Source organism: Arachis hypogaea, chromosome 3, assembly GCF_003086295.3.
Source record: "Arachis hypogaea cultivar Tifrunner chromosome 3, arahy.Tifrunner.gnm2.J5K5, whole genome shotgun sequence".
Classification (NCBI taxonomy): Eukaryota; Viridiplantae; Streptophyta; class Magnoliopsida; order Fabales; family Fabaceae; genus Arachis; species Arachis hypogaea.
The window spans coordinates 137,969,158-137,990,801 of NC_092038.1; the positions used below are offsets into that span (position 1 = coordinate 137,969,158).

The 21,644-nt window shown below is 32.8% G+C and overlaps 3 protein-coding genes and 1 long non-coding RNA gene across 26 annotated transcripts; 1 reads left to right on the plus strand and 3 right to left on the minus strand.

Annotated features, from left to right (window-relative positions):
• Window positions 1-361: 361 nt before the first annotated feature.
• On the minus strand, window positions 362-3,767 carry LOC112734383 (large ribosomal subunit protein uL29c). The gene is made up of 2 exons (XM_025783673.2): window positions 1,953-3,767; window positions 362-757 (listed from the first exon to the last, which is right to left on the minus strand). Exons 1-2 carry the CDS (start codon window positions 2,286-2,288, stop codon window positions 566-568), a joined length of 528 nt encoding a protein of 175 aa, XP_025639458.1. The 5' UTR covers window positions 2,289-3,767; the 3' UTR covers window positions 362-565.
• Window positions 3,768-5,481: 1,714 nt separating this feature from the next.
• LOC112734385 (ubiquitin carboxyl-terminal hydrolase 4) lies at window positions 5,482-8,385 on the plus strand. 2 transcript variants are annotated; one of them, XM_025783684.3, is made up of 6 exons: window positions 5,482-5,873; window positions 6,354-6,470; window positions 6,846-6,944; window positions 7,049-7,237; window positions 7,399-7,580; window positions 7,716-8,385. In XM_025783684.3, exons 1-6 carry the CDS (start codon window positions 5,757-5,759, stop codon window positions 8,119-8,121), a joined length of 1,110 nt encoding a protein of 369 aa, XP_025639469.1. In that variant the 5' UTR covers window positions 5,482-5,756; the 3' UTR covers window positions 8,122-8,385. The 2 variants fall into 2 exon arrangements, with proteins under 2 accessions (XP_025639469.1, XP_025639470.1); XM_025783685.2 differs by having other exon boundaries at window positions 5,487-5,873; window positions 7,103-7,237.
• A 264-nt stretch (window positions 8,386-8,649) lies between these two features.
• LOC112734384 (calmodulin-binding transcription activator 3) lies at window positions 8,650-15,332 on the minus strand. 21 transcript variants are annotated; one of them, XM_072233640.1, is made up of 12 exons: window positions 14,938-15,332; window positions 14,114-14,233; window positions 13,516-13,631; window positions 13,230-13,318; window positions 12,875-12,917; window positions 12,562-12,769; window positions 12,294-12,395; window positions 11,397-12,175; window positions 10,562-11,259; window positions 9,694-10,258; window positions 9,249-9,572; window positions 8,650-8,971 (listed from the first exon to the last, which is right to left on the minus strand). In XM_072233640.1, exons 1-12 carry the CDS (start codon window positions 14,975-14,977, stop codon window positions 8,870-8,872), a joined length of 3,186 nt encoding a protein of 1,061 aa, XP_072089741.1. In that variant the 5' UTR covers window positions 14,978-15,332; the 3' UTR covers window positions 8,650-8,869. The 21 variants fall into 21 exon arrangements, with proteins under 21 accessions (XP_072089741.1, XP_072089740.1, XP_072089745.1 ...); XM_072233639.1 differs by having other exon boundaries at window positions 8,650-8,998; window positions 14,938-15,328; XM_072233644.1 differs by having other exon boundaries at window positions 8,650-9,003; window positions 14,938-15,328.
• A 179-nt stretch (window positions 15,333-15,511) lies between these two features.
• LOC140183901 (uncharacterized) lies at window positions 15,512-16,885 on the minus strand. 2 transcript variants are annotated; one of them, XR_011880436.1, is made up of 4 exons: window positions 16,738-16,885; window positions 16,198-16,313; window positions 16,049-16,096; window positions 15,512-15,650 (listed from the first exon to the last, which is right to left on the minus strand). It is a non-coding gene; the product is annotated as an uncharacterized lncRNA (long non-coding RNA). The 2 variants fall into 2 exon arrangements; XR_011880437.1 differs by lacking the exon at window positions 16,049-16,096 and having other exon boundaries at window positions 15,515-15,650.
• Between the last annotated feature and the right edge of the window lie 4,759 nt (window positions 16,886-21,644).

The following is a 21,644-nucleotide window of genomic DNA, read 5'->3' on the forward strand; positions in this document are numbered from 1 at the left end:
TACTATCAAAAAGAATTTAACACATTTAAAGAAACAAATAGTAAAAGTTCTCGTTAATCGTTATATCAAAAGTTTTAAAATATGCGTTTTGATGTTGTATGCATCTCCCACTTCGACAAGAACTAATTCATTGTGGATCAAATTTTTATCTAAAGATTTGTTATGGGTCAATAAATTATTATATACACAAAACGAAATTCAATCCCTTAATACTTGCTTAAACGAACTAACAAGCTAAACCAACCCATATTGATTCAAATACACGTTTAATCATTAATAAACAAATATTAATAGTTTTCGTTATATTAAAATTTTCCAAATACACATTTAATTAGATGATAATATAAAATTCACACACAACTTTTAATGCTGGGCAATTAAACTCGTGTATATTGAATTGATTGATAATTCAATATGAAGACTAATGTTGTAAAATGTGAATCATGATTTTTCATCATCATGTCTTCTTTTACTTCCAAAAATAAATACAAGGCAGGATACCAACAATATGATATTACAAAAACATTCGCTCCAAACCAAGGGGTATAAACCCCGAAAGCATATATTATGATGATGATGCGGCCTTTTCAGCTGCAGCAGCTTCTTCAGCTGCTTCTTGCTCCCGAAGCTTTATTAAAGATGGCGGCGGTTTTACAACAATGCTTTTCTTCCATTGTCTATCGAACTTTCTGGACAACCTCTTATTGATACCCTCCTCAATCTCCCTTTCCCTCTTCACAGTAAGCATGCGAGCAATCTGCATTCATATTAAATCATCACAACATCATTCATCCAAAAATAACATACAAGGATAGGAACATGCAACCATAGCATTCATGCAAATATTAAGGGTGCATTTACGAGTAAGGGTCTTAAAGGGGAAGGGAATTGTTTGACAAATAAATATGGAGACAATTTTACTTTTCAAGCCCTTCTGCATATCATGCTCTGCTCTCCACATGGAACTGGGGCATCCTAAATCCATGTGAGTTGTGACTGTTTCTTCAACAGAACCTAATAACCTCCTTTTAACAGAATGACAGATTTAGTTCCAGTTTGGCCACACAATCTCAGTTGGATAACTGAAGATCAATACTTTAAAATAAGGAAGTAGAAAGTAGTTTGAAAATTGAATTCTATATTTTAAACTTGAAAGTATACTTGTCACCTGAAAATAGATAAGTAGAAAAGAGAAAGCAAGAGAAACAACAAACTGTAGATAGAAAACAGACACACCCCGTCACCAATCACCATGCTACCTCAACCGCAAATCACATAGAGCAGAAGCTGCTAAGGACATTCGCACTAGTTTCAGAAAACTTTCTGGTACAATAAACTGCTGTGCATCAAGCTTTACCAAGAAAATTTGCATACGACACAGAAGGATCACATTGAACTTATACACATAAGTAGTTAGTAGTACCTATATATTTCTCAGGAATTTCAGTTCACAGCCTAGAGATTTAAACCTAGAATAAGAGATATAGTCCTCTTTGCTCAAGCACCAAAAGTTTACTAGGGGAACCCCTATCGGCGAGACCCTTGCCCTGTCTAATTTTTTCGCAGTCCTGGTGCCGGCCACCGCAGAGCAGCCGAGGCATTGAGGGTCAATTGATCTAGCAGCATAGGAGGGAACTGGCCACAGGTCACACACCCTTGATTGGGTTAACTGCTCGTCATACTATATACCTAACTGAGCTCTCTCGTCAAAGGCCTAAAGTAAAGAAAGTATGCAATAAAAGATTGTGTGTGAATCTGTAAGCAAAGGTCCCCAAGTCTTATAATTTATGTAAACGAAATGCTTGGTATGGTCCCAGCACAAGAGCAATTCTAAACTACATTGTCAACTGAAGCCAAATTGAAGAATTCTCAAGATATACTAACCCTAATTTCTACAACTCAATGAAAGAAGAAAATGTGAATTATGTTAGAGGAGCGAAATGAAAGAGTACCCTTTTGCGCATGCGACGGAACTCGCTGGACTTGAACTCGTTGCGGGCAGATTGCTGAAGGCGAAGCATGAGAAGCTCGCCTTTAAGTTCGACGACCTCTTCGTTGATTTGGTCGGTGGTTTTCTGGCGAATCTCCTTCATCTCCTCCTCTCTCTTGGCCATCATGACCACCGACGCAGCTGCAGTGCGCGTCCCGGAGCAAGAGAGTGGAACCGAGCAGGTGCTGCGGGGACGGAGCTGGATGCCATTGAAGGATGATTTTGCGAATAATGGCTTCGGAAGAAAGGGAACGGTTGAAGAAGAAGCGGAAGCAGTAGACAGGTTGAGGCTCAGCATTTTGTGTTATCTTCTGAAACAGATTGCAGATAAGACTCTCTCCATTCCTTTCTTTTTATTTTCCTGGGCTACCGGCTAACAAACCCAGGCCCTAATTCATTTCTCTTCTTAATTAATTACTATTAATTCTTTACGACAAAAAAATTATTATTCATTCATACACTAAATATTTTTAATATTATATAAAAATACAATTATTATTAATTAATTATATATTTAAAATATTTTAAATTTGAAAAAATATATTAATTATTACAAAATCCTAATGTCAAATTAATAATTAATCTACAATGTATATGTATAATGAAATTGTTAAAAAAATTATTCATGTACCGGCAACATTTTTGTAATAAAAAACATTTTTACATAAACTTGCTTAACTAGTGCACTTAACAATTTTCTATCTTTGTATTGTTAAATTAATTAATTTTATATATTAAATGAAATACTAATTCAATATATTGTATAACTTTGCTTTGCAGAAAAAAAAATACTAACTCAAAAACTCCATAATAAATGTCTTACAAATCATGTAATTAAGAAATTAAAATTGAATTACTAATTGAGAAATTTTAGAAGGTCAATAAAATTTATTATTTTTTATTATTAATTAATTATTAATTTTTAAAAATATATTATTAGATTATTATACTAAAAAAATTAAATTGATAATTAAAAATAATAAATTTGATTGATCATCTAGCATTTCTCTTATTAATAGTAAAAAATAATAAATTTTATTGATAGTTAAAATTTACTATCATTTAACATTTCTCTTACTAATTAGGAAAAAATGAATAATTGATAAAAGTATATATAAAATTTTCACACAAAAATATAATTATGTTTGAATCATTTAATGAATCATGTGTATACATAATAAAAATGTGTGTTCGTTAATAAAACTACACATATATAATAATTTTGTCCAGCATAACACTATTTTTATTAGTAATATCGCTTTTTGGTGACAAATTAGATATTATCTTTAAAATTTAATTATTTTATAATTCAATTATTCCTTTTTAAGCTTGTTTAAAATTGACACAAATTAGGAAATAAATTTTCATTCATTCAATGAAAATTACACAATAAACATAGCCTAACAAATGAATTACACTCTAAATTTTAATTTTGAACAATTAACATAAACAATAACAAGATACAAGTTTTCAATCCTAGACAAATAACCATCATTATTTTCTTAATATACTTCAATTCTTTCTTAATCTGATTAGTTGTGGTATACTATTTCTTCAAATTTTGTTTTTTGGTGCATCAATAGTGAACTCTCCTTTTTTTTTGGATATGATTATTTTCATAACTTTCTTCACTTTTTTTTAACTCTCATATTTCTTCTACCTTCTTTAATTTTATCGATCCATATGAAATACTCACGTCCCTATTTAACTATGGCAGTTTCAAGAAGTAGCAAAGGAAAAACACAAATCATAGAATGAAAAAAAAAAGTATAAAAAAAAGTAATGCAACAAAATAACTCCCATAAAGAACATAAAAAAAAAAATCCCAGAATTTAAATCAGTTCCAAATTCCAGCATTACTCCGTTAATCTCATACAAATAATTGCCATTGTTGTAGTGAAACTTCTTCTTGTTGTTCCTTAGTAATAAAGATAAGTTGTCAAAAGCGGCTAGCACAAATAAGGGCTTGTTTGGAGCTTTTAAGAAAAGTTCTTTTTTCGAGTTATCTTTTTTTAAAAGATCTTATAGTAAAGTAAAAGTAATCTTATATTTGGATATCTCATGTAAAAAAAGTCTTTTTATCAATTAAGGGCTTGTTTGGGTGAGCTTTTAAGAAAAGATCTTTTTTCGAGTTATCTTTTTTTAAAAGATTTTATAAAGAAGTAAAAGTAATTTTATGTTTGGATATCTCATGTAAAAAGGTCTTTTTATCTATCAATTATGTTTGGGTATAACAATATAAAAGTATTTTTTTATTCATTTATTACATGAAAAACATCTTTTTTTTAAGGAAAAAAGATCTTTTAAAAAAAGATGTAAATTACAGCTTCTCAAAAAAGATCTTTTTTTGATTTTACTAGTGCTTTTACTTTTACTACTAGAAATTTACCAAACACGTTAAAAAATAAAAAAAGATCTTTTTTCATTGAAAAAAGATCTTTTTTTAACAAAATAATGGCGCCCAAACATGCACTAAGTATGTTTGAATATAACAATATAAAAGTACTTTTTATTTATTTATTACATGAAAACATCTTTTTTTTTAAGGAAAAAAGATCTTTTAAAAAAAGATGTAAATTTTACAGCAAAAAAAGATCTTTTTTGATTTTACTAGTGCTTTTACTTTTACTACTAAAAATTTGCCAAACACGTTAAAAAATAAAAAAAGATATTTTTTCATTGAAAAAAGATCTTTTTTTAACAAAATAATGGCGCCCAAACATGCACTAAAGGAAATAGAGTATTTCTTTTATTGCAACGTAGCTATCTTCTTTTTCTGTTAGAGTTCCATAAATTTTTTTTAATTTATATTGTTGTAAGGAGAAATAATAGAAGTAAATTCTTTTATTTAAAAATTAAATTTTAAAATTAAATATCTAATGTATCATAAAAAAACTACGTCACTAACAAAAATAGTTAAAGTGAAAAAAATTGTTATAAATGTTCAATTTTACTACCCGAAATACACTCTTAATGTCAAAATGGTAAAAACATAAAATTAATATGTACAAATAACTCATTAAATGATTTAAACATGATTAGATCCTTCATATAAATATTTATATATATTTTTATCTATTCTTCCTATTAATTATATTATTTTTTAGATTAATTTTAATATACTATTAATATAAAATTATTTTATATATATATTTAATTACATAATATCATATTAATAAAATAAATATTTTTTATATTTATTACGTAAATAATTATTTAAAGAACAATTATAAATATACGATTATATTATAATGAAAATTCATGTGCAGTCAACTTCACATGAAGTTAATAGTTGAGAACTGTTAGATGGTTTGATTGATTTGACTAAATTTTTATCTAACGATTCTTAACTATTAATTTCACGTGAAGTTGACTGCACCTGAGTTTCCATCTAATATTACACTAGTTAGGGTATCAAAATTATTTTTTGTTTTTTCTCGTGCGGTGGTGGCGCATTCGTTTAATTTTATAAAGAAAATGAAGAGATAAATAAAACAGCGGAAAATGAGAGTTCCAAATAAAAACCGTTCTTTCTTTTCTTTCTGTCAACATTCCATCAAAACTTCCGTCAGTATTCTCATCCACGGTTCTCTCTGTTGAACACCAAAAACCCTTTGCTTCTGCCAACAGAAACTATTAAGACTTCGCTCGCCAATACCACCAAACCCTAACGATTTCCAAAGCGGTCATTGTGACCTTTCATCTTGTGACTCGCTGAATTGAATCGGATTCGAATCTGACTCATCGGAAATCTATCCACTCACTCATGGGTGCTGCGGGCTCTAAGCTCGAGAAGGCTCTCGGCGACCAATTCCCCGAAGGAGAACGTTACTTCGGCCTAGAGAATTTTGGCAATACTTGTTACTGCAACAGTGTTTTGCAGGTTTCTCAACTGATTCATGGTTTTCGTTCTTTAATTCTATCTTCTGCTTTCAATCCTTAGCATCGATGATTCTTTTTTTTTTTTTCCTTTCCTTTTGGTCTATTCATTCTATGGGAAGTTTGCTGAAGATGTGTGTTTTTTGGTTCTGCTGTTGACTTGCTTCTTGAACTTCGACGTGCTTGATTTGTGAATCGATATTAGGATTGGGGATGTGCGATTTTTACTTCCGACCCGCGACTCTTAATCATCTTTCATAAGTTTTTTGTTGAAATTGATTGATAGTCTATTGAAATTTTAAGGCTAAACTATTATTCAATGTTTTCTTTATATGGTCCACACTACATTTTGTAAAAGCATTTACCTTTTCTAAAAACATCTTTAGTGATGGTATATGAAGATGTGTATGATTATTCTTGTTTTGTAAATATCTTCATGGTTCTTGACTAGTAACTTATCATTTCATTTTGCTACTTACTGCAGGCACTATACTTTTGTGTTCCATTTCGTGAACAATTACTAGAGTATTATGGAAATAACAAAAGCATTGGGGAGTTGGAAGAAAATCTTTTAACTTGCTTAGCTGACTTATTTTCACAGGTAATTAGCCTGTAGTTTGGTCGATTCTGGGCTTCACATGCATCATGCCCCAGCTTGTTTCATCTTTGATAAACTCAACCATGATATTTGTTCTTTGAATGCCTTTGAATTTGTAGCCGTTTTATTTTTTTTATTTGATAACAATATTACTAGACTTTTTTTTTTTTATTTATATGTTGATTCATTTATTTATTTATTTTGGTAGAAGAAAATTCATCAGAGATAAGAGATAAACAAGTACAAGCATAGAAGATAAAATATCCTATTAAATAAAAACAGGAAATAGAAGAGCCTCCAACCAAGACAAATTGTATGCTTCTTTATCTTGGTTGCAATTTGTAAATGTTAAACATATATTTATTTCTCTTGGTGTAGATAAGTTCGCAGAAGAAGAAAACTGGTGTCATTGCTCCTAAACGATTTGTGCAGAGGTTGAAAAAACAGAATGAAATCTTCCGCAGCTATATGCACCAGGTATGTTCAAACTGTCAAGATTCAAGAATCAACTTCCTTCAATGAAATTCATTAGAAACATAATTTTTTGTTGTGGATTTCCTTATTTTTTCCCTTCTGGGTAGGACGCCCACGAATTCCTGAATTATTTGCTGAATGAACTTGTTGACATTTTGGAGAAAGAAGCCCATACTGTACAAAATGATCAAGAGACGTCCCCACCTTCTGAGAAGGCTGCAAACGGGCTCACAAATGGTACAATTAATGGTGCAAAGAAAGATCCTTTGGTTACTTGGGTGCACAAAAATTTCCAGGTGACCTTGTTCTGCCAATTTAACATTTGCCACCTTAAATTTTGATTGTTAATCCTTCTTTTGTGGGTAGGGGAAGGGGGTTACTCTTGTAATGAACATAAAATATCTTATATATACTTCTTTCTGTATGGATTTTCATTATTGTAACTTGCTCTGATTAGGGAATACTCACAAATGAAACAAGGTGCTTGCAATGTGAAACAGTGACAGCCAGAGATGAAACATTTCTTGACTTGAGCCTTGATATTGAGCAAAATAGTTCAATTACAAGCTGTTTGAAAAATTTCAGTTCCACTGAGACGTTGAATGCTGAAGACAAATTTTTTTGTGACAAATGCTGCAGGTATATTTATTTACCTTACAGTTTCACTAGCAGGCACAAATTTAAGCTTTATATTGCCTCAATCGTTTTGAATCATATGCCTTTATCTCAACAATTTCATTGGTTTTTATACCTCAAGTTTTCTTATGATACCAGTTTGCAAGAGGCTCAGAAAAGGATGAAGATAAAGAAACCACCTCACATCTTGGTCATCCATTTGAAGCGGTTTAAGTACATGGAACAGCTGGGCCGCTACAAGAAGCTATCTTACAGAGTTGTCTTCCCCCTCGAGCTGAAATTGAGTAACACCGTTGATGAAGCAGACATTGAGTATTCTCTATTTGCGGTGGTTGTACATGTGGGAAGTGGCCCCAACCATGGGCATTATGTTAGCCTTGTGAAAAGCCATAATCACTGGTTATTTTTCGATGACGAAAATGTTGAGATGATTGACGAATCTGCTGTGCAAACTTTCTTTGGATCAGCACAGGAATATTCCAGTAATACAGACCACGGGTACATTTTGTTCTATGAAAGCCTTGGCCTGGGTAACCGGAGTTAGACGGAGGAGTTCTATGAATTTTAGGTACTCAATCATTTGGAACCCATCTGGTTTATATATTTATTTTCTTTACTACCGTCTTCATTTTTCAACCCTTTGAAGGAGATTTTACGTCCTTCAGACAGAGGATATACGGTTGTGAAAATGTAAACTTAGGTGGATGGCATGTACAGTGGATGACGATAACATTATATTTTTTTTTTTTTTTGCATTTTCTTTTTCACAATAATAGCAGTAAAAATATATGGGTGGAAATTTCACCGACATCGCTGCAAATGTCCACCAAGATTAGCAACTAACTTGTGTTTGAATAATTTGCACTCAGACTACACTTTACAGTGTATATATTACTAAGTTTTGTTATAGGTGGGCATTCTTTGGACTAATAAGAGTATGTCTTCGGACGCATAAACTAACTACTTGAGTATCCATTCCAATGATGTTTCAAATGGCGCTGGGATTAAATGATTTTATTGTGAAAAGCTGGGCGGAATAAGGAAGTATCATTCTGCGTTACCATAACTCATGTATGACCAAGGTATTAGATTAAAGTCGAGTATTTTTAGTAGTTACATCGCTTTGAACCTATAACGTCGCATTTCAGCAATTATCTGCTGTACAAGGGAAGCAGGGAACAAGTAGTATTATTAAAAAAGAAAAAAGACATCAAAACTAAGGCAACATATCGTCAGACTCCTAGGTGCAATGCTCATTCTATTCCATAAAACAATGGAACATATGCTAAATTCTAAATGACTGTAAGCATGAAAGTATCCTCGTCCAGCAAAGTTTCAAGATCAATGAGGTTATCAAATTCTCTTCTCTCTTCTGAACTCCTATGATGTTTTAGCTGCAAAAGGCATATACACAAGATGTTCTTTACTGCCACAAACAGAACAAACAGTCATGTGCAAGGCCTGATATAATGCTCTCAAGTTGATGCAACTCTGAATTCATAAATCTCACACGAAGAAATCAATGTTGAGCTTGAGCAGAACGTTTGGATATATTTTTAACGGAATGAAAATTACTGCTTTGATATATTGACTGGAAAAAAAAAAAGAACATACCGCTGATTTACAAAGCAGGAAAATTGATAAAAACTCATAAAAGAAGGGGTAAAGTACCTGGTTTTCTTGGATCTCAGTTACAACATTCAACAGCCTATGGTATTGGTCTCTTGCCTCTGGATACTGAACCATTGACTTCACCCTGGATAGGGCTTTCTGCAACCTTTCCTCTGTTTGCTTTCTGCCTTCTTTCAAGAAATCATACTCATCCTCCTTGCACTGTGTATCTTGTACCATAGTTCCCTCGGGAACATCTTCCAATTTAAATCCACGTAAACCACTACCTTTTCGGCGCCAGCGCAAAATAACTTTTTCTAAAATTCCAACTGACCAAATTATCTTTCCACAGTTCTTCCTAACCTGGTGCCCCCTTACATGAGCCTAAATAATGGAAACTGAGAAGTTAGAATCATATCAATTAGAAGCGTTCCTGGAAGAAGAATAGGAATAAAAATTAAAGGTAAATGTGAACAGTATGACCATTTATGACATTGGGACACACCTGAATTTTAACTATTCTTTGGCGAATCATCAAAAATTCTTTTCTGCCCTTCCAACTGCGGAATTTGTTCTGGATTCGTATTGCAGCTGCATGTACAGGCTCATTGCGTTGTCCAACCTTGTGTGGTTTTACAGTTATAAGAGAAAGAGCATCTTCATCAGATATTCCAAATTTATCATCATATTCTTTCAGTTGTTTTCTTTGGAAAGATTGCACTCTATAAACTTCATGAATACGTGCAGCAGCCTGGCTGGCATTACACACTGCTGCCAGTGAATCTTTCAGTGACAGTTCATATGATAGGCGATCATCATTAACTTCAGTAGTATTGTGTTGGACTCTGTATACTACTTTTGATCCAGAACTTTCTCTCGTGTCCCTGTTCATATCAAGAGATAATAGTTGCACGCTTATTGAAGATTCTGCAAGATACCCTGCAATTCCTTTGTGACCGTTTGCAGAAGCCAGGTCAGCTGGTGTTCTACCAGAAGGATGCTCTGGGCTTGGATCAGTCAGCACCCCAGGTGCTGCGCCAAGAGAGATGAGGGAAGCAACTGTGAGCTCCCTGAAAATTAGAATTGAGACGTATGTAAAGAAAGTCCAATCATTGAAGTACTATAATTAGTTTATCCAGATTTTGTTGGAATTTTTAATACAGTTCCCAGCAGAACTTTTATCAGTTTCTTGATTGAAGACATTTCATCCATCAAGCCAATAACAAACTATTTCTCACATACTAGCAACAAAGTTGCAATTAATATTAGTGATATAATCAGCTATAAACTTATAATATGGTAGACAGATATAATCAGCTTCAAATACTACTTTGATCAAATGCATTACATTCTACAAGCACTAAAGTTCTCACCTGCCACAGAATGCAGCCCAATGAAGAGCAGTCCATCCATTTACATCGCAGAAGTTCACATTTACACCAGCAATTACTGTGGGTTGTAAGGCCCAATCATAGCCAAGAGCAGCCGCAAGATGAAGTACTCCTTGGCCACCCTCATCCAATACATTAGGGCCTTTCCCATCTTCGATGACTTTTTGAAGGAGCCACCCAAGTAACTTATCTTTCAAAAGATTTTGAAGCAGATGCTCCTGTACATTTTGTGGAGAAAAATCTTTCTCTAGAGTAAGTTTCAGCAGCTTATCCCAATCATCCTCCTCCTTCCTCAGCAAAGAACTTATTTTACTTCTCAGTTCAGATTTCTCGCTTACACTGATTGGATCGAAGTTTTGAGGTAAGGTATGCCCCATGTACAGCAGCTCTTCAAATCGCACACTGAAATTATCAGAAATGCTCTCTCTCTGCTCAGCTGCATTGTTGACTTCTTGAGTGTAAATGTCTCGGAAATCAAATTCTCGTATTTCACTACATGCTAACCTATTGGAACAAGTTACATAGAAAGGAATCCTCCCAGTTTTATGTGGAGGAGTATAACAAGAAAGAACACCATTGTCAATGATATTAGCTGGCACTTCTACCTCACCGAACATGCAAGACCATTTACATTGTTCAGCTTCCTGTAGACTCCTCAAGAATTGTCCATAAATGAGAATCTGTACAAGTTTGTAACAAATGAAGAAACAAATAATCAAAATTATAGAACTGAAGAAGTAATATGAATGAGTTGGGAAAAAGTCCAGTGAACATAACATCAAAACTGAGAGCAAGTACAGAATATCAAAAGATCCACCTTAGTTTCTGAACCTTCAAATGCCCAGCTTGGGGAAAAGTCAATAATAGTAAAAAGTTGATCATGGGAAATAGATGGATCCAGTGCATAGGTATCCAGGTGCACTTCAGAAGGAATAGTTGCATTGTCCACATCATTTTCATTTTCAACTGTACCCCAATAAGCACTAAAAGTGGATGGAGTTTTAGATTCTTCCACATCTCCAAGTTCTTTACTCATCCATTGGTTGAAACTGTCAAGCTTCTTCAGACCCTCTTCTGCAAGGGATCCATCTAACAGAGCCTTCTTTAGAGTTAAATTTGTATCATCTATTCCATCCAGGCTTCTATTGGTTTCTATCTTCTCTTTTGCATCTAATAGTTTTTCTTGAGGGTCATCTATCATAAGAACCTTTGGTTTATCTTGATGTATAAGACACTGTTCCAAGGATCTTTGAGGATCAAATTCATATAACTCATTCATTACCTGCCAATTTCCTTCAACTTGTACCATATTTTCTTTCCCATTCACTTTGGTAATATTGGTGGTGAAATTTGACCTCATTAGAGAGGGATTGCTATTGATTCCCATGTTATCAGGTTGGATTTCAGGGAGTACGGGTTGAAGAGGCATGTATTGACTTCTCCCATTATTTTCCAAGATATATTCCCACATTGAAAAGCCAAGGTGTTGTGGGGGTTCATATGCCAATCTAACATTATGAATGTCTTTGATTTTGCCAGCTTGACTGAGCATGATATGATTCATCCCAGGAGTGCCACACAACTTCTCTTGTTCATCTGTGATGGTTTCAATATTGCAATTAGTACAACATATCAGGTAAGAACCTGCATGAATACAGAGGCGTGGATATATGGAAGATAAAAGCGTAAAGCAAATAAAAATGAAGAAATTTACTTATGAACTGTGGCGGGCAATAAGGATCAGGAATCTTCTCAACAACTGGGTGTTGTGTCTCAAGGAAGGAGTAGTCTTCTGAACTTGCATAATTATTCAATGCTGTAAACACTACACCAAGTTACAACTTACAAATACGAAATACAAACAAACACAAGAAAATACTAAAGAGCTAAGGCATAAATATTAACCGAACTATGTTTCTCTATTCTTGAAAGTAAAACATCTGAAATCATCAACAAAATGAGGCTACAAACAAAAGAAATACCTGACTCAGCTTCTTCATATTCTGTTGCTTGAGTGCTCTTCATGCTTGTTGTATCTATTGTATGTGATGGAACCTGGTAGTTATGTGGATGAAGACTACATGATAAAAAAATTTCCTTCTCTGTGGAACCTGGTAGTTTGTCAATTTGTGCATAAGGAAGAGATTCTTGATTTTCTTTGGCAGCACCTCTAAAATTTGCCTTAGTTGCCTGATTATTTTAAGCAAAAGGGAAAGGGGGGGGGGGGGGGTTAAAGATTATCTTGACCATCTAACTAGTTTCCAAAAAATAGCAGATAAAATTGTAGCATGTTACCTTCACTTCCCTATAATGGACAAGAACAATGTGCGAGAGTTCCCTACAATAATATTTAGATACAATAAATGAGACAAGATGATACCAAGAAGAGGTCAATCCACAGTTAGATGCATGAAATAGAAACGATCTATTTCTGGAATATAATTAAATTAAACATAAGAATGTGATCAACTGTTGCTGAATCTTTCTCATCGGCACTAGGTAAAGCAAAGCAAATCACCATTAACCAAGAAGAAACACCTACATAAGGACCAGTATGTGCGTATTTGAAAGTTTTCATTTTCCTGGATAAAAATATAAAGGAGAACCTCTGCTGAGATCTTTAATAACATTAAGAAAAAAAAAATCTTACTCATCAAGCATCCAGTATGTGCGTCTTTGAAAATTTTCATTTTCTTCTCCGTGTGCATAATAGCAGTGCAACACATCCACACTTCCAGCCTAAAAGCATCACAATCCATTCAAATTAATAATTTATAAGAAAGAAAGAAGCTATTGATACACGTCCTAGAGCAGAATTCATTTTTAATGGCAATAAATAAATCTTACAGCTTCATTTATCATTTCAGTGCCTGCTAAATGTGAGTTGTAACTTGTAATAAAACTTATGATGGTGATCTTAGCTTCTATATATTTACCTTAAGTCTCTCATGAGCTTCCCTCACTGTTTTTCCATCCTTTTTCTTTCTCCAGTTGTGGCCATCCTTTCTAAAGTATCTCAGCACCTTCCGATCAAACAGGAAAAGTGAACCACCTAATGTCAACCAAAAATATAATTAGACAGAGGAACATCTTGAAATCAAACACAGCACACTGATGCTTGACAATAGTGCAGGCCCAAGTCACCTCATAAAATGTTAAATCTAGAAAATATTATGTGTTTAGTTTGCGTTTGCATTTTTGTTTTCATTTTTAGTGTTTTCTGTTTTGAAGATTTTGTGAAAGAAATAGTGAAAACAGGATATGAAAATAGAAAACAAGATTTTATTGTTTTTCCTATTTTCTCTTTCCCGCAACAAAATCTTGAAAATAGAGAATACTGAAAATTAAAATGGAAAGTGAAAATGCGAACCAAAAGTGCCCATGAATAATAATTCCCTCCCCTTATCCCTTTCAAATAGAAGAAGAAAAACAAGTAACGGAAAAAGAATTTTAATTCCTTTTTGCCCAAATCAAGTAAAAGGAAGTCGTTAAGAACTCAAGACAACTGTTGACTTGGGAAGAAGAGAATCATACTTGGCGGCATATGTGCAGGCTCTGGAGCAATTTGGAACATTTTATAATTACTGAGAATTTCACAAATTTCAGCTGGGCGCAGCCATCGACGCTGCGCTTCTATAAGAATTTGCTCAATATCTGTTTCCATGAGAGAATAGCAATTAGATATTGATACAGATTGCTTTAAATAACTCAGAGAAACGCAATTAATAACAGTGATACAGTACTGCTTCCCTTACTCAGGTCAGTGAAGTGGACGGAAAAAAAGAGAGAAGAGAAGAAAAAGAAACAGAAAATGAAAGCTTCAATTTTTTAGTCAATATATATTGAAGCAAACATGGACAACAAGAGACTGCAATTCACTCCCGATTTACGCATACCAAGATTTGTAAGCAACTTGATTCCCTTTTCATCACTAACAAGATAACTATCTAGTCCGGTTTCTTATGAACCAAGTCAACCAAACTACAGAAATAAGAAAGGGAAAAAAAACTTCTGAGTACTAAGACATGGCAGTTGAAGCTAAGCTAACCAAGTTCAAACATGCAGAGACTATAGACTTCAAAACTCAACACAAACCATTGTCCACCCTTATTCTGAGATGAGAAAGCTGGCTACAAAACCATGCAAAATTTTCTTCACTGAGTAATAATCAGAATTAATATTTTGGGACTGGAAGAAAAAGGCCTCACAGAGTTCTTGTTAAGGGAAATAGGGAAATGTTCGTATAATATGATGCTATTGCTATGATTCTAGCAGTCACATATCTATTTTGGAAATCAACTAGAATGAAGAAAGCATGTAAGAGATAATCCGCAAAAAGAGGGTCAAAGAACGCTTACTAAATTGATTAGGGGGAACATAGCACTTGACGTCAGCCATGGAAATGGAATCCAAGTCACAATCACTTGGGATGGGTTAGATTCAACCGCAGTTTTGTAGAACTGTAAGCAGCAAAGCAGAGTTGTCTTTTGAGATTTTGAGCGGAAAAAACATTCAGACTAGACAAGGCTACGTATTTTTTTATTTTTCATTCTTTTTCACCTAAAATCTAAACAAAAAGAGATAGAGATGTTGTAGTACAATGATGAATGAATGTGTAATGTAATGTTGGAAAGTTCAAATCAAGGTTTAACGCGGAGAGAGAATGTAATGATGTTGTTTTTTGGAAGAGATACTGTATTGCTTTTTTTTTTCGACGCGGGAGTGCGGGACGTACAACTAGCAAGGGTAGTGTAGCAGTGTCAGCATAACGTAATAATAAGTAGAAGCGCCACTTTACACTTGTCAAAGGGTGATGCAAATTTGTTTGACTGATATATTTTCTTTCTCAATTTCTATTTGACTAACCTTTCTTTCCTGGAACCTTCGCAAATACCCTTTCTTTCACCCGTAGACTTTCTGGTCCATATTTATATTGCACCCTCTGTCTCCTCTTCTTGTCATTTTCTCCACCCGCGATAAATAATGACTAATACTTCTCTAACAAAGTCAAGACCGTTATTACATTGTGTTTATGCTTTGAGATGGCCGTTGATTGTGACGTCATTGCATCCTGGTCATGTATTGAAATGTGACAATGTTTTACACACTCAATAACTCTTTTTTTTTTTTCTGGGTGAAGAAGAGAGAGTATATGTCATTTGAATTATAATTTGTTGGCTTTTTCATCGACATTTCATTTATATATAAATTTTAGACTACATTAAAATGTTATACCCATATATATTAAACAACATTACATTTTATTAAAATAAATTTAATTTGCATATATTATTAAATAATTAAAACCAATTATCTTTAAGACTTATTATTATTTGTATCATAATATGATAATAAATTAATAATTCAAATGAAAGAATAATATAATTATTAATGTATTAAAATTAAAATTTTATAATATATTAACACATTAGGGAACTAAAATTAGCATCAGAAAGTAGTGTAGCCTACCGGGGAAAGAAAAAGGTAGAACAACCTGGTCATATTTGCTTCTCAACCCTGCATAATTATTGCATTGTTCGAAGAATTCCGTTGCATTTAAGGGATTAACTTCTTTAACTCATAAGGTACTAACTAAAAGAGAAAAAGAAAGGACCCACCTCAATAGTTTTTTCTCTTCAAGATAGCAATAGATCATGCTCAATAGTCAATAGTATGATAATCCCATTCATACGGACGTCTTGAAAGCAGAAATTTTAACCAAGCTTTATTTACCCTAGCATTAACATAGAAAATCAACATAAATAAAATGATACTCAACTATTTTAATTTATCATGAACGCAAGGAATGGAAAAAAAATGAGCCTCACGAAAAATAGGCACTAAAAATTTCAATGAAAAAATTGGTCACCATGAAAGTCATATATCAAGAAAGATTTTCCAAATCAACACCAAAAATTACCTATGAGAAGGGGAGAATAAAAAGATAGATTGATTCATATGGTAACAATAAGGAACAACATATACATTTAACTTCATAAGATCTTCAAGGAAGGGACTGCGGTTATGACCATCTTTTTTCAGTGCATTTGGTCCATAAACAGACAAAAACAGAAGCATACAATCAGAAGCTCAGAACAATTTAAAGCATATTAGTAGTGTAATATATAAATACTAAAACAGGAAATTGTGAAAGTTACCTGTGTTACCTAACATAGAGCTCTTCTATCCTCTTCTCAAGACCCTTCTCCAACACATTCTGATCAGCAATTTCTGTGCTGCATCAGTTCTTCCATTCTCTGGTCAAAACCTTCCTTCTCTTCTCTAGCTTGATCTCAGTTTTCACCTGTTTAATGGGGAAAAAGAATTACTTTCACTCTTGAACTTAAAATTATGCCTGAATCCAAGCACTTGTGAAACTGAAGAAAACCAGCATGCACACACCAAATGAAATACAGATCAGAACCCTTGCCTAAACTAGTAATCCGTCAGCAAAGATAATTATGAGCTGTTTAAAGCCTCCTGAATGTCCAAAATATAAAAATCAATTCAAAGGGCTCAATTTAGAGAAGACTTGAATTTGGACTTCAAAATGAATTTCAACACAAGTAAAGAAACAACCTGTTTGGATTTGCAAATTGAGAATCACTAGGGAAAAAAGTGCATGTCCGGGTGAGTGAGTTTTACATCTAGGTCAAAATGCAAAGCAGAGCATTTTCATAATTTATTCCATTCTTTCATATATAGTGATAAAATTGATAAGGGAAAATATAAAGGATAGTAAAAAAAAATCATGACTTTACCCACTTTACAATAAAAACATTGAAAGAAACACATCTAAAGATAAAATAATATTGACCGTCCAAAAATCAAATTTCTGAAATCCTTGTTCTGTGAAATATGTAGCCACATCGTTTCTTTTGGCTTATCTGCATTTTTCTCAAATTTCCTAGTAACAAATCTATAGAATGAAAAAATAGTAATTTTCAAGCTAATATAAGATCATTTTAAAATAACAATGAAATTACTAACGGGATATTACTACATATCAAATTCTTTTCCAAATATAATAAATTTAATTTAAAGCTTACCAGTTTAGTTACTAAGCACAAATCTATTGAATAATTTCATAACTCACAAGGGTATATTTACCTAAGTAAAATGTAAGTCGGTCCAAAAATAAGCTTTCTAAGATACGTAACTCGACATTATCATCCACACTGAGAGAGACAACAGAATAGAACGGCAGCTAAAAAATTCTAGAGGCAAAAATAAAATATATCAGAAAATAATGAATATGAAAACAAATATAAGGGTTAAATAGTTCAAAATAAGAAAATATTACCTTCTTGTCATAAAAAGTTTTGGCATGCTTGGTTTTCTGCACCTTCATATTTATAACTATATCTTTTTTTCTGAAAGAGAAGCTTAACACAGGAAGTGGAGCAAAGAGGCTACAACAAAGGAAAAACAAATGAACAAGGATAATAACAGAAGCAACCATAATAACCATGAAAACCCTTTTGTCATATCCGGCATTGTCATCAACAACAAAAGGAGTCTGCAACTAACCACTTCTTGTAGTTCTGAAAGGACATGTTGATAATTTCCTCTACCAGTTTTCCTTCTCTTGCACTCCTCATTCCTAATTGATACCTTAGTCCAACTCTGGAAATGCTCCACAAGCCTTTCCACGACGAGAAAGCACGGTGGAAGCACTAGTGTACTTATTGTGAGATGCTACCTATATAAAAGAGAAGGATAGAAAATGAACTTGAACACAAATACAACCAAGAAAAAGGACAGCGTATGTCTATTGAAGGTCAAGCCCGAAAGCTAAGTAAAAAATGAAAACCTCGTTCTGCTTTTGAAGGAATATGAAGAAACTGATATCAGGTGCTATCTAGCCTCAAATGGAAGACACTTCGAAGTAGGCTCAACCAAATTTCTAGCATCATCATTTGCATTTTGGGCTTCCCAGTTTTTCAAATTCATCAGCACCCTCATTCACGTTGCCATTTTTAAATCATACAATGAAGTTACTCTTCCGACCCCAACAAAGGAATGCAGCGCTTTCACCTACAAAGCCAACAAAACAAGGTATACTCTTTTATAGCAACGAAATCATATTTGAATCTTAACTACATTGCAATATGAAATTTCTTTAACTTAAAACTCTCAATTCTCTAACAAGTTTTTTTTTCCCCCTTAATAAAAAATATACCTTGCGTTCAGTGATCATGAGACGGGAACGGGAAGTGAGGGAACCTGCTGCCATTTTGATGCCGAAAGTGTTCCAAGAATCCTCCTGGAGCACCACAACAGCTCCTCTGAAAAACCTTCCATGCCAAGACGAATTCTCCGACGGTGCACTGGAGCAGCACAACGATGAACTTTCCGGAGTGAAGCCTAGAGCGTTCCGAAATAGCTATGCAACTCTATGGAGAAAACGCGCTAGGGTTTTGGAATGCAGCAGCAGCGTTCGGAGGCGACTGTGCGCCGGCTGTCGGGGGTCGTTTCCGCAGCCGTCGCGGTGGCAACGGTATGGGTTGCCGTACACTCGCGGGAAATTTTAACGAATGTTGATGATTTTTTTTTTTATTTTGGTCATGGAAGGAGAAGAAAGGTATATTGGACCAAAACGATAAACGGGTCCAAGAGTGTGATGGGAGAAGAAGCCCAATATAGGGATCAACGGATTGGTTATGTCCAGAGTGAAATGTGAGCCCTTTATATATAACGTAGTTAGCGTCAGGTTTAAGCCCAATAAACGCCTCATGTTAGCATAAATTTTAAGCCCAATGTTAATGTTCGCGTTTAAAAAATAGAAAAAGCTATCATTTTTATTTATAAATATTCATAAAATTAACAAAATTATCTATAAAAAAATCAAAATTAAAATTCTACCCATAACAGATGAGTTTTATATTATAAAAATATTTAAACCCTAAAAATTTATTTTAAATTCACAAATTACGCTCGTTATTAGCCTATAATTATTTTCTAAAAATTTGTATCATCTTCTACAATACATCGTATGAACAGAATAATTAAATCCACGCAAAAGAAAGAAAAAATACACTAAACCTTAAATAAAATACACCATATTCATTTTCTAAGGAGAGTAGTCCTCAACCGTTAAAAATTCCATTGCAACAGCTCCCTCTCCAACTAGATTATTATTATCATGCATGTGTCAACAACTAGTAACCAAAACATGCCTTTAGAAAATTCACGGAGAATCCAAATCAATCTCATACGAAGGGAACTTCTGAAGATAAAAATTAGAAGAGCGACAGGGTTCATAAATTTTGTGATTTATAATTATTAGTTAGTTATTATTAGTATTTAATGATATAAAATTATATTTAATAGTATAAAATTATTTATTTTTTATTAATTAAGTGCTAGTCATATTTAATAAAAATATTGCCCCTAAACTTTTTCTTAAAATTATTTACAATATCATTAACATCACCAAACGTCAAATTTGTGAGAGGCAAAAAGTCTGTAAGTTCAATATAATTTATAGTGTATATCATAAACCATCATTCACAAAAATATTTTAAAATTTATGATTATCACAAATAAAAATAAAAAGAGTTATTAACCTTAATCCATGATGATAATAATATTAAAAAGAATTCACTTTATTATTCCTTTGCCTTCTTATTTTTGTTTTTCTAATTAAGTTATTGATAGTAAATAAAAAACAAAGACTTTATTAATTAAAAAAAATTGAATTTTAGTTTTTTTTTTTTCATAAAAATCAACTTCCATCAAATTAATTACATTTTAAATATTTACACAAATTTTTTTATTTTATTATTTAATTAAAAATTTTAAATTAACAAAATAAAATACATCACACACATAATGACATAAAATATAATATAATATAATTTCTTACATTCTTCCGCTTATTAATCCATGTGTTATTATTTTAATTGATAGTTTAAAATATATATTTATCATAATGCATATTTATAAACAATTACATGCATAGTTTTATCATGATAAAAATAGAACTAACACACTTAATGAACATAATCCCTTATATATACTACAAAGTCAGTTACATTTTTTTTGTTGTAAGACAATACTTGATTATTCTAATTCTATCATTTATACAACAAATTGAAAAACTAGATAACACAAAAACATTAATTCATTTGAGCTCAAAATATTAATATTCATACAATACAAACTTCTTTAAACATACATTGATCTTATAAATTCATAATACCTATTCTTTAAACATGACTAATAAATGTTTTAGGTAGTAATTTTTTAGTTAAACAATTAACAACTATAATATTGGTGTTAATGTGCTCTTAAAGAGTCTTTTTTAAAAATCAATGAAAAAATATTTTTATAATGGTGCAAATTCAGATGTAGTCAACTTTACGTTTAGTTAAATCATCACATTTAGTCAAATCATTTAACGTTTTTCAACTATCAACTTTACGTGCAGTTAACTTCACTGCACCTGAATTTTCACCTTTTATAATTAACATCATCTTTTCAGTAAAACCTTTCAAAACAAAATCAGTTTTGTAGCATTTAAAGTTACCCCGAGAGTCACGCTTAGACTTAAAAGATCCATTTACACTCAATTCATAATTCCAAAAAGTCTCGTACTTTATTTTGTTCAATTAATTTGCCTTTAAACTTATTTTTTATGGGATCTAACCATTTCTCAGCATTGTCACTGTTAAATATTAATGACTTGTGAAAAGGAAACAGATCGTTAGCAACACTCAAATTATTTTCCAACTCTTGTAAATACACCACATTGTTATCGGAAATAGCAGATTTTCTTTTTCTTTGGAACAATAATTTGTTGTTCTCTCCCTCTACTTACTCTTACGCCACCCCGCCGCATGCATGGACACATCCTTCAACCGCGCTGTTGGGCCAACCATCAGGAAGACTTCGGGAGGAATCAAGCGTGAAAACATAAGATGAGATGACACCACATCCAACTCAAAACCTTAATGTATAAGTTAATGGGTTTCTTATCTTATAAACTCGTCATTCTTCCTTGCTTTCTTTGATTTGAGACTAACTTCAACACTCCTCACACTTGCAACATGAACATGCGCCG

Bases quoted from the DNA above. Each gene is read 5' to 3' on its own strand.
- LOC112734383 (XM_025783673.2), bottom strand. From the start codon at position 2,288: ATGCTGAGCCTCAACCTGTCTACTGCTTCCGCTTCTTCTTCAACCGTT. The intron at 758-1,952 runs GTACTCTTTCAT...ATATGAATGCAG, and splicing joins TCCGTCGCATGCGCAAAAGG to ATTGCTCGCATGCTTACTGT.
- LOC112734385 (XM_025783684.3), top strand. From the start codon at position 5,757: ATGGGTGCTGCGGGCTCTAAGCTCGAGAAGGCTCTCGGCGACCAATTC. The intron at 6,471-6,845 runs GTAATTAGCCTG...CTCTTGGTGTAG, and splicing joins TAGCTGACTTATTTTCACAG to ATAAGTTCGCAGAAGAAGAA. The intron at 7,581-7,715 runs GTATATTTATTT...TTATGATACCAG, and splicing joins TTTTGTGACAAATGCTGCAG to TTTGCAAGAGGCTCAGAAAA.
- LOC112734384 (XM_025783674.3), bottom strand. From the start codon at position 14,977: ATGGCTGACGTCAAGTGCTATGTTCCCCCTAATCAATTTA. The intron at 13,632-14,113 runs GTATGATTCTCT...GGTTGACATTAG, and splicing joins GCCTGCACATATGCCGCCAA to GTGGTTCACTTTTCCTGTTT. The intron at 12,918-13,229 runs GTAAGATTTTTT...ATATTATTGTAG, and splicing joins ACATACTGGATGCTTGATGA to GGAACTCTCGCACATTGTTC.